The sequence below is a fragment of the Sapajus apella genome, unplaced genomic scaffold, assembly GCF_009761245.1.
Source record: "Sapajus apella isolate SASKATOON/1434 unplaced genomic scaffold, GSC_monkey_1.0 scaffold53, whole genome shotgun sequence".
In the NCBI taxonomy this organism is placed as follows: Eukaryota; Metazoa; Chordata; class Mammalia; order Primates; family Cebidae; genus Sapajus; species Sapajus apella.
In genome coordinates, this window is record NW_022436993.1 from 13474426 (window position 1) to 13491160 (window position 16735).

The following is a 16735-nucleotide window of genomic DNA, read 5'->3' on the forward strand; positions in this document are numbered from 1 at the left end:
TTTATACATTAACGAATGATTTATGTCCCATCTCTTTCTAAAAATGAATTTCAGATGGCTTACTGGCAAAAAGGCCTGCTAAATAAGAGTAATACAGTATGAATTAGAAGGAAAAATATGATCGAAAAAACGAGGGAAGTAATAATGCCAACTATGATAATATCTGCTATAATTGAAAGTGAAATTAGGTTTTGGGCATTCCAGCAGTCAAATGTGCCAAGTGTGATTAGGTGCATTATTCTCATTATCAGAATTAAAAGGGGACCGAAAGAGAACTCACAGTTATTGAATGTCTACTATGTGCAACTTGGAAAAAGGTCTAATAAATAATATTTTCTTTTTGGTTGGAGGGGGTGCTCACCACAACCTCCCGTTCCCAGATTCAAGTGATTCTCCTGCCTCAACCTCCCAAGTAGCTGGGATTACAGACATGCACCACGCCTGGCTAATTTTTGTATTTTGAATAGAGACGGTATTTCACCAGGTTGGTCATTCTGGTCTCAAACCCCTGACCTCAGGTGATCCGCTTGCCTTGGCCTCCCAAAGTGCTGGGATTACAGGCATGAGCCACCGTGCCTGGCCATAAATAATATTTTGAGTCTCACCTCACCTTTGTAATTTTTGCTGTGGATCCTAGAGAAAATGACAGAATAAGGCTTCAGATTCCCGAGAATAAAATAGCCTGGCGGGTTTTCCGGGCTCAAAGCCACCCACACCACACCACAGCTCTCAGGAGAATCACATTTTCCTCAGAACGTGAGGCTGCTCCTGCCTGTTTCTCCTCAGGGCTTGTCCTCCCTCTGCCCATATCCAGCAGTGGCAATAGCTCCAATATTAACTTTTTTTCTTATACTTTCATTATTTTCCAAAATTCCATGTAGAGTCAGAAAACAAACGTCGTGAAAAAGATATTCTGCTGTTCCTGAAGTTCCAGTGCAAAAGCTGCAAAAAAAAGTAAACTCTCCCTACTCCATGCAATCCAAACTGTTTGGAGGTTTTTGTTTGTTTGTTTGTTTGCATTTGTTACATATTATCTTGTATCATAAACGATTCTACCAGATTAAAAGTTCCTTGAAGGCAGAGGTACAAAGTCAGCGTTCCGTAAATATCAGTTGAATACATTTAGAAATCCACCTGCAAAGTTACATTAGGATAAAGTCCCTTAAATCATTATTATAGACTTGTTCCTGAAGTGATTGCTATTATTTTTCAACTGTGAATATACATATATTATTTTGGATAGTATTGCAATCCACAGCATGGCCGGTATGTCCTGACAGTCCTGTGCAAGGCCACATGCATGCGACACAGGTCATACTTTGAATCTCCAGGCACCTGCTGGCAAGGAGTGATGCTCTCAGGTGTTCTGGAGGTCAGTAACATTAGACTCCATCCACACACGGTGGAATGAAGTTTCAAGCTCATTGGGCCACCATAGGAAAAACAATGAGGGAGAAACCTTTTCACTCACTTATTATTGTATTTTGTTTTTGAGACAGAGTCTCGCTCTGTTGCCCAGGCTGGAGTGCAATGGTGCAATCTCAGCTCACTGCAACCTCCGCCTCCCAGGTTCAATCGATTCTTCTGCCTCAGCCTCCCAAGTAGCTGGGATTACAGGTGCCCACCAAGCCTGGCTAATTTTTGTGGGTTTTTTTTGTAGAGACAGGGTTTGCCATGTTGGCTAGGCTGGTCTCAAACTCCTGACCACAGGTGATCCACTGGCCTCACCCTCCAAAGTGCTGGGGTTACAGGCGTCAGCCACCATACCCAGCCTTCACTCACTTATTGAATGTATTTTACCACTTACTCTGTGCCAAGCACTGCAATGAGCAAATACTTTTTAATTTTTTTTAGAGGCAGGGTCTTGCTTGTCCCCCAGGCTGGAGTGCAGAAGTGCAATCATGGCTCCCCGCAGCCTTAAACTCCTGGGCTGACCTGATCCTCCCACCTCAGCCTCCCGAGTAGCTGAGACTCTAGGCACACACTACCAAGCTTGGCTAATTTTTTTCTTTCTATTTTTTATAGAGATGAAGTCTTGCTATCTTTCCTAGGCTCATCCTGAATTACTGGGCTTAAGCTATTTTCCAGCCTCAACCCCCTAAGTGCTGAGAATACAGCAGTGAGCTCCCATGCATGGCCCAAATCAATACTTTTAAAAGTATAAGTAATATAGAAACAACTGCTCTGCTTGTGCACAGAAACATTTAAAGGTCATTAATTTCCTCCCCCTTGTTTCTTACTTAGAAAATTGCTCTCTGTGTTTCTACATTTCACACTAACTGGCTAATTTTAAGGATTTTTTGGAACCATTACAGGAGGTGAGGAAAGAAAGAGATCAGAAAAGGACATCGTGGAGGTACCAGGAATCGCCATTTTTAGTTGAATACACAGACTTCCTAAGAAGATTACAAGCTTGACAGTGCTCATGAAAAGACACCTAATTTTCTTTTTTTTTTTTTCTTTTCCTTTTATTTTCTCCTTTGAGACTGAGTCTCTGTCTGTCTCCAGGCTGGAGTGCAGTGGTGTGATCTTGGCTCACTGCAACCTCCGCCTCCCAGATACAAGCGATTCTCCTGCCTCAGCCTCCCAAGTAGCTGCGATTACAGGTGTGTGCCACCACACTGGCTAATTTTTTTTTATATTTTTAGTAGAGACGGGGTTTCACTGTGTCAGCCAAGATGGTTTTGATCTCCTGATCTTGTGATCTGCCCGCCTCAGCCTCTCAAAGTGCTGGGATTACAGGCATGAGCCACTGTGCCCAGTAGATGTCTAATTTTCTTAACTCTTTGACTCTGGAAAGCCCTTTGAGTCACCCATTATATAACAAGATTCGGCAGGCTTTTTTCTTTTTCTTTTTTTTAACTTCATTGACATCTTCCAGGGAAAAGGCTGCATGATATGATTTTCAAGGCTAACTTGTCTTTTTCTCTTAAGCAGTGTCCCTTGTGACAAATCTGCCTCCTCTGCCTCCCTGAGCTAGGGAGCCTCCTTCAAAATTCCTAACAGGCAGCCCTGTGGAGGGATGGGAGGGAAGGGATGGGAGGGAGGCAGGGCGGGAGGAAGGGAGGAGAGAGAGGTAGAGTGTGTCTGTATGCGGCGTACATGTGGTACAGCCAGGGAGATCAGAACACTCACAGAACAGGCAGTGCAATTCCGTGTTCCTCCTAAGTATGTTAGCCCTTCCGGGAGCTGAGCTGGCCAGTCTACTTGGAGAGGAGAAGTAGATTAGGGGAAGGTGGAAGGGTCAGTTCCTTAGTGACTTCCTCCTCGGGGATGGTGAGGGCATCTGCTGATCTCCAGTGACTGCCTGGAGCCTCATGGTCAGACCCGGCTCCCTCACTCCCAGATATCTGATTTTGCAAAAAGGGACACACCTATCTGCAGCAAAGAAGACACTGACCAGATTGCGAGCGGTATGTTGTGACATTCAGCATGTTTATGCAGCAGAATTGCTGAGAGATGCAGAGAGAGGGGGTGGCTCGGGCTGCTTGATTTATCTGCAATAAGGAATGTTTTATTTTAATTGTCAGTTAAAGGAAGACTTGCCGCCAAGGCGAAGGTAGCAGTTAAAAATTCCATGTTCTAAGCTCTCACATTTGTGTTTGATGCAGTCTCTGTGTCTGTGCAGCTTAGTGAAGCTAGGGAGGGCTCACCTTTAAATAACCTGCAGCTTCCTCTTTTCCTTCTTTTTTTTTCTCCCTAAGCACAGTTCCCACCCTGTCTTCTTTCCAAATATCCCCTGCCCTCCTCCCCACCCTGTGTAAGGTGGCTTCCTTTCCCCTTGAGCCTTTTGCTCCCTAAGTCTGGATTTCTGCTGCTTTTCCTGCAGGTGCCTTTGGATGCTCTGTAGCCACCCGGGGCCCAGGCGGACTGACTACGCAGCAAGATTCGTGCATGGGAATCGGAGACCATGGCAGTGCAGCTGGTGCCCGACTCCGCTCTCGGCCTGCTGATGGTGAGTGTCGAGCGAGGAGGTGGGGCCCAGGCAGAGTCCACTCCAGCCTCCCCTGCACCCCTGGCAGGCTGCCGCTGCCGCTGCAGTGGCTGCAGACATGTTCAGCGTTGCTCCGCTTTATCCCGCAGGCTCTTTGAAAATGCTTTCTTGGGTCAGAGTATCAGCATGACAAAGCACTCGCGGGGGGAAAAGAAGCTGTAGATTTGCCATTTCAGAAACTTGTTGCTGAATGCTATTTTGAGAGCTGTGCTTGCAAACAGGTGCTAAGAGCCCCTCGAAATAGGCTGCTAGGACGCCTCCTCCAGCCCGGCATCCTTTCCCCCTTGTCTTTTGCATCTAAATTGAGCCAATTGTGTTTGTTTGTTTTTGGGTATCTTCTCCTGGCAAGTGTGGAATCTTTTGCCCATGGGGTGATGGAATGAGGTCTTCTCTCTAGCCACCCACATATCTGCTCGTATTTTCCTGCAGAGGTGGTGGAGGAGGTTCGCTGTGGCCTCAGTGATGCTTGGGCTGCTGAGTTGGGAGCAGCTTGTTTCCTATCTACCATTGATGGCAAACCTTGGCAGTCCTCATCCAGGCATTTATCTGGGTGTGAGCATCTGACTCACCTTATGCCCCTCTGGAATTTTCACCATGTGAAGAAAGCCCTTGCCCTTGCCTTATGAAAGCACACAAGGACATAGGCGCTATCCTGTTCCAGCCCAGCTGGCTTCTGGCTTGACCCTGGGTTCAGCATTGGCCATGGTTCTGCACTCTGTCTCCTCTCCTGGGGTCCCCTGCACACCGCAGTGATGCTAGCTGTCGTCAGAAGTAGCCTGCCTCAGGTTTGGCATGGAAATGGTTCCAGCATTTGCACAGGAGATTTTATGAACCAAGCCTAAGTGCTTCTGTGTATATTGATTTGTGTCTTCTGACTGAGGAGAGTAAATGCAGCTTTGCAAGGCCTGATGAGTTTGTGGTGGTGACTTGGAAGAGCTGTCAGTGGCAAGCCGGCCCCCTGGGTGGCAAGCCAGGTCAAATTCAAAGGAACAGATACCTTGGTTATTTCTTGCTCAGAACGCCATTGGGTCCACAGAGCTAGGTGAATCACCTGAAATCTATCTCACGGGCCTCTGCTGACTTCTGATTTCACTGGGAGAGAGGGACTAGAAGGAATGAAATTGTCATTTTCAAGAGAAATTACCCGTTACCTGACTTCTTTCCCTTACCAATTCCATCGTCTGATGATACTTTATCCTCCATTGCCTACCTATGGTCAAATAAATTGGATAGGAAATTTTAGAGTGTCATTGAGTATTCGTGATGGTATCTGGCACTAAAATGCAGTCTCTTTGGGGACTAGGAGACTTCTGGGAACCTGGGAACCTGGGTTATATGCACTGAAATCCAGGGACACACATGCACACACACATGCATATGTACAGTATCTAGTATACTTAACAGGAATAAATCCTGTGTAATGTGAATATAGAGGATAAAAGTTTTCTTGGAAAATAGCTTCAGAGAGAGTTAGATCTGCTTGCCTTAGCCTTCTATTTGGACCTTTCCTCTGTGCTTAGAACAAAGATGTGTATCTGCTTTATTCCAAGCCCCTAAGCATAAATTCTTGGTATCTAAATTGAATGAATAGCATCCATTTCTGCTGTTAAATGCACACACATGTGCACGCACGCATGCGCGCGCACACACACACACACGCATACGCATGCACACACGGGCTTTTCTGTCCCTGGGTCTACCATATACTATGGCTGCTGCCCTGGAGGGGTCTACATCTCAGACCTTACCTTCCATTTGTCAGTGACCTCTGACCTTAGCTCACTCCCTGGTACTCACCTCTTGCCTGGAATAAAGGATGGTGTTCTCATCTCTCGGAAACCAGGAGAAAGAGCTCTTGATACCCTGATGGACCATTTGATTCAAGAACCGTGGAACACTGCGTGTAATTCAAGTCAGTGTACATTTTCTGGTTCAGGTTTAGTTCAGGGAAATTTTTCCCTATGGACTTTGGTACTACTTTTTTTTTCGTTTTTAAGGGTAAACCCCGAAGTAATTGCTTCCCTGACGCCTTGTATGAAATGTCTTAAAATTTATAAGCAAGCCGAGGAGGAAAGAACGGAGGAAAAGAAGCCATTTAGCGGAGTCGCTTTGGCTATGAGTTCGGGAAGGAAGCTGTAAACAGTATTATTTATTGCTCATTCATCAGCCAATCAGTTGTTAGTATTTATTGAGTGTCTGCTCACTGAGGAAAGTAGCCTGGTGTAATAGCAAGAGCCAGACCTCATAACCTCACAGTCTGTGGAAAGTTGATACCAGGTTGCTGGCTTACAGTTCTGATTTTGTGCTGTGGAATCATCGGGGCTAAGGGATAGCTGGGGAAGTTACCTGGCCATACCCCTTGCTTTTGGATAAGGAGACACCCAGAGGTTACATTCAGTTGAGATGCTAAATGCTTCAGGGAAGAGCATGTTTATTCGGTTACAGAATCGGCCACAGAACCTGGAGGGTTGGACAGCCCTGCTCTCCATTCTAGCCTTGCCTCTCCTTGAGTGATCCTGGGAATGTCACTTACTTTTTCCGTGCCTTAGTGATGCCATTTGCTAACTGAGAGTCCTGTCTGATGTCCAGGGTCCCTTCCAATCTGTTAAACACAATTTAAGATCTCTAAGCAACAAGGTACAGATGAAGTTCTGGGATAGCCAATTCGAAGGCTTTATTTAGCATTATGTCTCTATTTCCAACCTTGCACATGAGCAGTATTGCTCTGAGAATGGTGGAGTGTATTCCCACTCTGGCTTTTATTCCAGGGCACATAAGTTTCATATTATTAGCTGACGTGGATGATCATTGGTGTTCACTCATACTCTGCTGTCAGGAATCTTACCCCACAAGAACCTAAGCTTGTCTGTTGGACAAAAACCATTGATTTTTGAACAGTATCTCAGCGGTATTTTCCAAGCTGCGGCTGGGTTGTGGTCAGCTGGGAGGGGTGCCAGTTGGTGAGCATGCCTGGACCATCTTGACATGGGAGGACCTCACCGATTCTTTCAACGGAGAGCTCACAGAGGACAGTGATGCCTCTCCATGTAAGACAGAGCTGCTCAAATGACCACAGGAGTGTAGGCTTGGAGAGAACACAGGATCTGGTGGTGGAGGTGGCCTTTCAGGCTGTTGAAAAGCTGCCTCTTCCATCTTTGCAAGAATCTCAGGAAGTGAAAGAAAATACTGCTGTGTTCACCAAACTGTGAGGAACCTTCAGAGTGATGTGACTAGTTGTAGAGCAGGAAACTCTTGGCTGTGTGTCATTTGTTGAGGGCGTATGAATTAAGGGAAAGCTGCAAGGGCTGGAGCACGCTAGAGCTGAGGATTCATTGATCATTTCTTTCTTTTTTTGGGGGGGGATAGAGTCTTGCTTTGTTGCCCAGGCTGGAATGCAGTGACGCGATCTCGGCTCACTGCAAACTTCGCCTCCGGGGTTCAAATGATTCTCCTGCCTCAACCTCCTGAGTAGCTGGGATTACAGATGCATGTCACCACACCCAGCTAATTTTTGTGTTTTTAACAGAGACAGGGTTTCACCATGTTGGCCAGGCTGGTCTCCATCTCCTGACCATGCAATCCACCTGCCTTGGCCTTCCAAAGTGCGGGGATTACAGGTGTGAGCCACTGTGCCCAGCCTGATCATTTCTTTAAAGCCAGGATAAGGATGTAAAACCAAGGGTCTTCAGTGGTGGTATGATGACATGTTGGTTCTTAGATTCTAAAAGCTCACACCTTTGGGACAGCTAGATTAAAATAGTTTTTAATGTAAATTAACTGGATAATAAATAATGCAAATTATGCTTTTCTATAAACAAGGTGTCATTCCATACATCATCTCATTTAATTCCATCCATGACCCTATTTTTAGACCAAAAAAATTCTGATAATTAGAATCTGGGAAGCCATCAATGGTCACACAACTGAAATTGATGGAGCAAGGTCTAAAAATCTAGGTCCCCTGAGTCCCAAGCCAGTGCTTTCTTTGACAACATATCAAAGCTCAACAATTTGACTTCTAGGACCTTCTAACACTTTGGATTCACTCCTGAAGGGATCTCCCCTCTGAACCAGTCAGCATTTTCTGTGTTTCTAGATGGGGAATCCTGTCTTTCTGTAAATCATCTGTTCTTTTCCATATTGAAGTATAAAATAAAAAGTGATACAAGTCTGGCTCAAGGTGTCTGACTTGACTCTAACAAGAAGTATTTTTCATATCCATGAAATACCTGCCATTTTCCAAGGTTCTATTCTCTCAGACCTTGTTTCTAGGAAATTGCCTAGAGTCATGTTTTATAATATAAAAATTTTAATATGTAAAAATTCAATTCACAACTCAGAGAAGTTAGTGGGTGATTAACCACAATGAATGAAGAATGTCAAGTAGATTATCCTGAAGTTTCTTTCCATTCTAAAAATTTGATTTCAGATTTCTGGGCTTCTTTTGAATAGACCAGCTCCCTGGTCTATGTTGAATAGATTTCAATGAATAACGTGCTGTTCTGTGATTTTATCTCCCTCATTTCATTTCATTATAAATTCTTTTCTTAGCTATTTTCCTCCTTTGGACAATTTTCTTTTTAACTAATCCACAAATATTTGCTGAATATCTACTTTGTGCAAGAAAAATACAAGGCAGTGACTGGCTTTAGCATACTTACAATCTAATTGGCAAGACAGGTTGGAGATACGCCAGAATTATAACAATCAGAAATTTACAGGATATCTTCAGAGAATCACATAAGAACTATAACGAGACAGTGCATAACTCATCACCAAGTGAGCCCACTGGTTGTCAGAGTGGAGGAACTTGTTCTTGAGGTTCAAGTAAGATGTTGAGTGATGGATGAGTTAAGAGAGCTGATTTGAGGTGTGGGGAATGGTTGAATCACAGCAAAGTCTAGATCGTGTTTGGGAGATGGGGAATAGACTGCTTTGGGCAGATTTCCTGTAGATGACAAAGGGTTGCAAGGTCAGAAAGGCAGGTTGGAGGTGTGACCAAGATCCTAGTTCTATTACTATAATCGAATCCTTCTCTACATTTGACCTGTGACAGGTCTAATCTGACAGATTCAGATTAGATCCTGAAAAGAGATCTAGAATTTTGAATAAGCCTATGGCTTTTCCCCAGATCCCAATTGGCAAAAAGCATAGAATATAATTGAGCTCTGTCTTAAGGACTCTTGCTCTTAAATTAATAATCTCTGTGTTTTTCAAAGTGCTTTTCCATCTGGGTCCCACCAGACATCCTCAACAATCCAGGCAGTTTAGGCATGACATCTTCCTATTATCTGATGAAGCAGGGGTCGACAGAAGTCAAAGGGCTTGCCCAAGATGACTCAGATAATTTATGATAAAATTGAGATACAGGCTGGGTGCAGTGGCTCGTGTCTGTAATCCCAGCACTTTGGGAAGCTGAGGCAGGCAGATTATCTGAGGTCGGGAGTTCGAGACTAGCCTGGCCAAATATGTTAAAACCCCAGCTCTACTGAAAATACAGCTGCTTGGAAGGCTGAGGCAGGAGAATCACTTGAATCAAGGAGGCAGAAGTTGCAGTGAGCTGAGATCACGCCGCTGCACTCCAGCCTGGGTAACAGAGTGGGACTCCATCTCAAAAAAATAAATAAAAAATAAAATAAATAAACACACAACATTGTGATATTACTCCAGTTGTCATGATGGTTCATGCATACATTTGAAAAAAGTGATAATGACAACTTTTGTGGAAATCTGGAGAATAATAATTACATGGTAATACAGTGTAGCCACCCAAAGCACTGTATACGGAGTATGGCCAGCCAGGCTTGGGATCCAGGGGAGAGGTCCTAGGTATTTGGGTTTAAGGGTGATACTGATATTTAGTATCATCTGTCTTTCTGGTTTATTCATAAGACAATTGCCAAAAAAATCTCTGAGAAATGGTCCTGTCATTGTTACCTCTAAGTCAGTGGCGAAATCCTTCTTAAGCTTAAATTATTGCACCTGAGATAAAATTTACCAATGGGTATCTTTGAAATCTTGCTATTAATATTTTTTAGTTGCTATTCAATATATAAATTTATCTGTTTCAAATGGTGAAATTTGAAATCAATGACTGTAAAACTAACTTAGATAATATTTTGCTGAATATATTTTGATTTCATTTTCTACCAGACCTGTTTCTGTAAGTTTAATTTACAGAGACTAACTTAAACTGCTAGCATTGGCAAAAAGGGAAATTTATTGACTGATGTGACCAGAGAGTCTCAGGAATAAACCAGCTCCAGGAGAGGCTGGATCAAGGACTTTGAATGGTGGCATCTGAACCCTGTTTCTCTGGCTCTGCCATGTCTTGGCTCTGCTTTTTTTTGTGTTGACTTTATTTTTTGGCAGGTTCTTCCCCTAGCAGCTCTAGGGCTACTTGTTCTTGGAGTTAGTGAATGTAGGTAAATGAGCAGGACTCTCTTTCATGGTCATCTTTTATAAGCTGTCTTTGGATCTCTTGAATAATAAGCTTGTTGCAGGCCAATTAGTGGGTATAGAGAAGGAGATTTCTGAGTAATCAGGCTGGCTAATGTGTCTAGATCTGTTGAGAGGAAGGAAGGAGTCAACTGGCAGATAACTCTGTCTGAATCACATGAGGTGGGAAGGGCAGGTTGCAAAAAAAGAAGAGCTACATTATCAGGGGAGAGGATGCTATTTTATCAGAAGGGAATGCCAGGAAGGTAAAAACTGTCGATACCTATAGACACCTATTACAGTGGTATACCCTGATAGGTCATCTACTAAACTAGCCGGGGAGGTAAAGCATCGGTAAATCCCAAATCATGGCTTCAGTTGTCCCCAAAATAAATATAAATGGAGAAGCACAGTTGTCTAAATATTTTATGCTAGGTTGAACAAGTCTCACCACCTGTAAAATGAGATAATAATAGCTACCATGTGAGATTTGGGATAATTCAACCAGATATGCATGTAAAGTTCCTAGTGCTATTTTTGGCCCAAAGCAAATAGCACAGTACATACTAGTAGCCCCTTCCTTCATCTTAAAAAGATATGAAATGATAGTCTGCCTGAATTCATCTCATGGGACTCTTGCATGAGACAAAATAAATCTAAAAGCAAGTTGCCCAGTTCTCTCCTTCTTCATCCCAGTCTCTGGACAATGAGTGACCACCTCTAGACAATCAGCTAGTGCTTTCACAAAAACAGTTGTTCTTCTGGTCTTGTGAGCCATTCTAGTCATGAGCAAATTTAAATTTGCATTCCTATCTTGAATAACTCAGAAAATTTCTTACCCTTTGAAGGGAGATGACTAAAATATGGGCTGCAATATGTTCTCCCTGGCGAAGGCAAAATGCATACATTTTACACATGATGGGGCAGCTATGAGTGCATCTCTGCTAAAAATTAATTGTACAGCAGCTTTGCAAAGTGTAATAGTGGTTTGGAGAGCATGTGTCACTGATGCAGGTAGCAGTTTCTCATTGACTTCTATGCCAGAATATGAAGCTTAATGGAACATATGGTATTTAGCCTGATAGTAATCACAGGTCCTGAAAACACGCTCTACCCAGACCATGTGGTTCCCATTGAGCGGGGAGACTGAATTCCAATGTCAAGGCAACACTGGCCTGCAACTTCTGTTGCATTGTGATGAGTGCTTTTTATAATCCTGGATATTGAAATCTTAGCCTCACAGGCTGGACCTGGAGAAGCAATTTCCTGAGTGGTAGATCTAATTCATCTTTCCAAGCACATCATGTGCACCTGTGGTTTTCACCGTCATCTGTACACTAATGGCTCCCAAATCATGTCTTGGGCTCAGGCCCTGCCCCAAACTCCTAGTAACTGCGAGTCCAAGTGCTTATCAGATTTATTCTCCTGCTTGTTCCACAGGGATATGAAACTCAGAAAACCTCAGCCCAGCTCAAATGCAGAGTTTATGATCTTCTCCCCAACCTTGGTTGGTGGTGGCGCCATTGTGCTCGTTACCCCAGGATTAGCCTTTGAGTCCTTGCTCTCACTCATCCGCCTGGTTCAGCTGGGCCTTGCTGCTTCTGCCTCACTTTCTCTTGAATCCGGCCCCTCCTAGGTACTCACCTACCCTGCCTCCGTCCAGGCCCCCACTCTCTCATACCTAGTGTAGTGGTTCATTCTCGCGTTGCTATAAAGAGCTACCTGAGACTGGGTAATTTATAAAGAAAAGAGATTTAATTGACTCACACTTTCACAGGCTGTGTAGGAAGCATGGCTGGAGAAGCCTCAGGAAACTTAGAGTCATGGCAGAAGATGAAGAGGGAGAAGTAACGTCTTAAATGATGGCAGCAGGAGGAAGAGGGAGCAAAGGGGGAAGTGCTACACACTTTTAAACAACCAGCTCTCATGAGAACTCACTCCCTGTCGCAGGAACAGCGAGGGAGAAGCCCACCCCTGCCATCCAGTCACCCCCACCAGGCCCCTCCTTCATAACTGGGGATTACAATTCAGACTTGAGATTTGGGCAGGGGCACAGTTACAAACCATAACACCTGGTTACCTGCAGGGCCACTTACCTGGTCTTCCTGCTTCTAGTCTCTTATCACTGTTGCCTGTCTTCTGTACTTTCTTTAGAGTGGTAGTTATAAAATAAAGGTTTAATTTCTCTGCCTAAAACTGTTCAGTTGTGCCTAATTTTACATAGGATAAGGCTCTAGCTTTTTAATATACCACGTTAGTCATTTAGAGATCTGGTCTCTGCCTACCTGCCCAACCTTATGTCCCACAGTCCCTCCACCCTTCAAAATTCATACTCTCATGAAGCGTTGGACATTTTTGCCACCCACAGATGACGTGCAGGCTCAAGCCTGTGCACTTCTGAATTGTACACTTTCTATTATTTGGAATGTTATTCTACCTTCCTCTCTTTCTCCTTTATTTCATATATACATAATTTTACTTATTGCTAGATGGTATTTGACATTTGTATCTGTTTTTCTTAATAGATTGTGAGTGCCTCATGGGTATAGAATATTTCTCTATTTTTTTTTCATTCATTTCATTCATTCATCCATTTATTTAACACATACTCTCTTCTAGACACTGCTTCAATAGGAGGGATACAGTGGTGAACCCAACAGAAAGTCTTTTTGCTGTCATCAAGCTTACACTCTCCTGAGGAAAGACACACACACACACACACACACACACACACACACACACACACTCACATTGAAAATAAACAGGAGAACTACTATATGGGTCCTATAGAGAATTAAAAATGATTATTTGGAGACAGTGCTTGGATGACAGCTTTAGAGGAGTGATTGTGGTTGCCTTCTTAGACGAAGTCGCATTTGAGCTGAAGGGTAAGTTACAAGAAGCAGCCAAGGGTGGAAAAGTCATGGGTGTGCCTTCCAACCAGGGCCGTGGCCCCTGGGTGGGAAGGAATTTAGCAGGCTCCAGTAGTGTGCACTCTTCTCAATATGTTTGGTAGGTGGAGGTATTGATTGACTGCTTCCTAGCAGCTTAGCCTCACACCAGGCTCTGGGAGGAAGTCTGGTGAGTACAGTGCATGGCTCTTGCCTGGGTTCTTATGTCTCATTAGAGAAATAAGAAGCACTGAACATGCTTAGGTAACATTGCATGATGGGAAATGCCCCACATGGAAGGTGTGGTATTTACTAACAAGGTATGTGAAGAAATCAGAGGCAGGGGCAGGGACAGGGGTGTGAGATCTAGAAACCTAGTCCAGATAGTTTGTAGAAAATGTCATTGAGCTATTTTGAAGAGTGTATATCATGTTGACTGGGGAAGGGAGGGAAAGAGTAGCTTCAGAGGGAACAAAATCATTAGGAAATTCAGAAGGAAATGATAAACAGCTGAGGGTAGGGTTGGGGAGGGCAGATGTGGGAGTATGAAGGGAGGGACTGGTATTTGCTAAAGGGTCTGTCTCATGGAGGAGGTGGAATCCTGGCTAAAGAATAAGGGAAGACATTGCAAATGCTCTCGGGAGCATCTGGATTGTGGCTGCAGACACTGAAGCCTCTCCAGGTTCTTGGATGGGACTGATTTAATGGATAGGGATGGGAATCGGAATGTTTAATTTAGTGGTGAAGGGCAGGGTGTGCTGGGGACACTGGAAGGAGAAGACCAGTTTAGAGGCAATTGCATGAATTTGGGTGGGAGGTAAAGAGGTGGCATGAAGCTGGCAATAAGAAAAGAGGAAGGGGGAATGAATTCTGGAACATTCTGAAGGGAGAGCTATCAGGATTGGATGGGAGATGGATGACAGGGGTGTACACAGGGAGGAGCCAGCTGGGACCACTCTGTGGCTCCTGGAGGTGCAGGGACCATGACACATGCAAGCCACTCTGGAGTGGGAAATACTATTTGAGTAAGAATAGCTTCCTATTGACTGAGGACTACAAAGCTGAAGGTCCTGAGGAAATAATGAGATTTCCAGCAGAGGTGGAGGGTGGGCAGTTGGAGGTACAGGCTGGGGTAGGTCCTGGATTGGATTTGGTGTGGGGGGCATATCTGGCAGTGACACTGAAGCTCAGCAATCCTAGAGACTGTAGAGAAGAAAGAACAGGAGGCCAGGCCTGAGAGAGGCGCATTCTAATGGACAATCAGAAGGAGTTTATCACCTTGTGAAGCAAGGCAGTGTTTGTACCCAATCAATGTTCCCTTGACTTTGGAACTAATTTTCTTCACATTCAAAGTATCAGATGGCCCCATTGAAGAAGGCTTGATGATTTTTGCTATTAATAGATGCAGGTTAAATGTAGTTCCATTAGATGATGGCACTTCTGCAAAGATTTCTGTAGGTGTGGCCAAACTAGGAACATATACATGCAAACTATTACTAAGCCTCACAAGGTGGCTAGTATGTATTTATTTTGTGTGTGTGTGTGTGTGTGTGTGTGTGTGTGTGTGTGTGAGAGAGAGAGAGAGAGGAGATTCAGTTACTACTGCTACATAACAAACTATCCCACACTTTGTAATTTTTGTACAAAATTCAGTACAAAACAACAATTTTGTTACCCTCAAAAATTTTTGTGGGTCAGGAGTTTCAATAGGTTACAGTGGGAATGGCTTGTCTCTGCTCCACACCGGAGCCTCAGCTGTGAAGAGCTGATGGCTGAGGTGATTCAATAGCTGGCCCTGGAATCTTCTGGAGATAAGTCTTCACTTATATGTATGGTGATGGATGCTGCTGTCAGCTGGACCACAGCTGGTTCTGTGAACCATAACACGAGAGCCTCCCCACATGGTGTGGGCGTCCTCAAAATATGGCTGCTTCAGGGTAGGTGGATTTGCACAGTGGCGCAGGGTCCAAAACTGAGTATCTGAAATAACAAGGCAGAGCTGCATGATCTCTCATAACCTGGTCTCAGAAGTCATGCAGGCTTGCTCCTGTGGCATTTTCTTGGTTACAGACACGTCATTAAGGCTAGATCCAAGGTGAAAGCATATAGACTGCCTGTTGATGAAGGAGGCATCAGTGTGGTTCAGGGCATGTTTCAAGCCACCATGGGGTATGTTCATTCTGTGTAACTTGATTTTATGTTCCTTGATGCTCTTTTACAACCTGTCTATGGGACTTTACTCAGAGGGAACATATAAATACTGATTCATTGAATGATAGGTTGATATCTGAAGAAGTCGTTTTTTTTTTTTTTTTTTTTTTTTCCGCACTAGCGAAGAGTTGCCTTTTGAGTTTTCAGATTTTCATCCAAACCCTGAACAACTGAGGCTAACATGTGCTTAGTGCCTATCACGCCTTCCAAGAACACTCAGAGGATGTGTCAGTCCTGGTCTGCCTGCTCTGTGACCTCTGAGGTCCCAATTTTAGTTCTTATTGATGATTGGGAGCCGATAAGGCAATCGTGTTGCTTCCTTTACATGCTTGACCTTGGGACCAATAACTTGTTTTGTGTCTTTTTTGCCCATGTGTCAAGGTAAAAAAAAAAAAAAAGGATATAGCTTGGTATTAGGACTGCAATGCTTTCTTTTCTCATGAGGGAATGTGAGTGTAATTGAGCCATAATGAACATGGCTGAGGTCATTTCCTAGGGATTAATGAACAGGAGAATATGTTCAGGGCCTGAGGCTGAGTCTTTGGTCATTAACCTAGCTGGTCATTAATATTGTCCAGGAATGCTTTACGTTAGGCCATTACAACTAGTGCCATATGCTGCTGCAGTGGGGAAACATGAACATTACCAGTATCAACAACTATTTGTTTTCCTTCCACACTCTGCGATTACTGAGTGAGGCAGCCTCTTTAATATACAACCCACAGGCATGAAGCACCAATGGCAGGGAAAATTTGAAGCTGAGGTCCTTTGAGTGCAACATCCTTTTATATATTTTGAATTTTCTAGCAAGAAAATGCATTAAATCTCAGACCCTGTATCTAGACAGGACAACTAGTTATTTGGGCTGTTCAGAGTAAAATCTGTGACTGTTTTCTGGACTTCTTTGGCCTTCTTTTTTCCCAAAAAGGAAGAACTGGTCTACCTACTGTCCCATGGTCCCTGTAGTCTATTCCAGGGTAGGCAAACTAGAGGGCTTGAATCTAGCCCACTGGAAAAAAAAAAAAAAAAGCAAAAGCATCTCCTGCCTTGTAGATATATACAAGGTTGTTCACAACTCTTCATATCCCTTGCACCTGTGTCCAAAAGCAGAAAAGAGGAGGAATAGTAAAGAGAGCTCTCCTTGTGTTTCTTTTTATCAAGGAGGAAAATCTCTCCCAGAAGCTCCCCAGAGCACTTCCCC

General features: G+C 43.9%; 1 protein-coding gene across 2 annotated transcripts in view; it reads left to right on the forward strand.

Moving 5' to 3' along the window:
- The first annotated feature begins 3057 nt into the window (after nucleotides 1-3057).
- The window catches only part of FRMD4A (FERM domain containing 4A), a 672294-nt gene continuing 658616 nt past the window's right edge, over nucleotides 3058-16735 (forward strand). The window contains exons 1-2 of one of the 2 annotated variants that reach the window (XM_032244155.1): nucleotides 3058-3413; nucleotides 3830-3955. In XM_032244155.1, the coding sequence (XP_032100046.1) occupies nucleotides 3911-3955 (45 nt within the window). In that variant the 5' untranslated portion in view covers nucleotides 3058-3413; nucleotides 3830-3910. The remainder of the gene's footprint in view (nucleotides 3414-3829; nucleotides 3956-16735) is intronic. The other variant, XM_032244153.1, reaches the window with a different exon arrangement.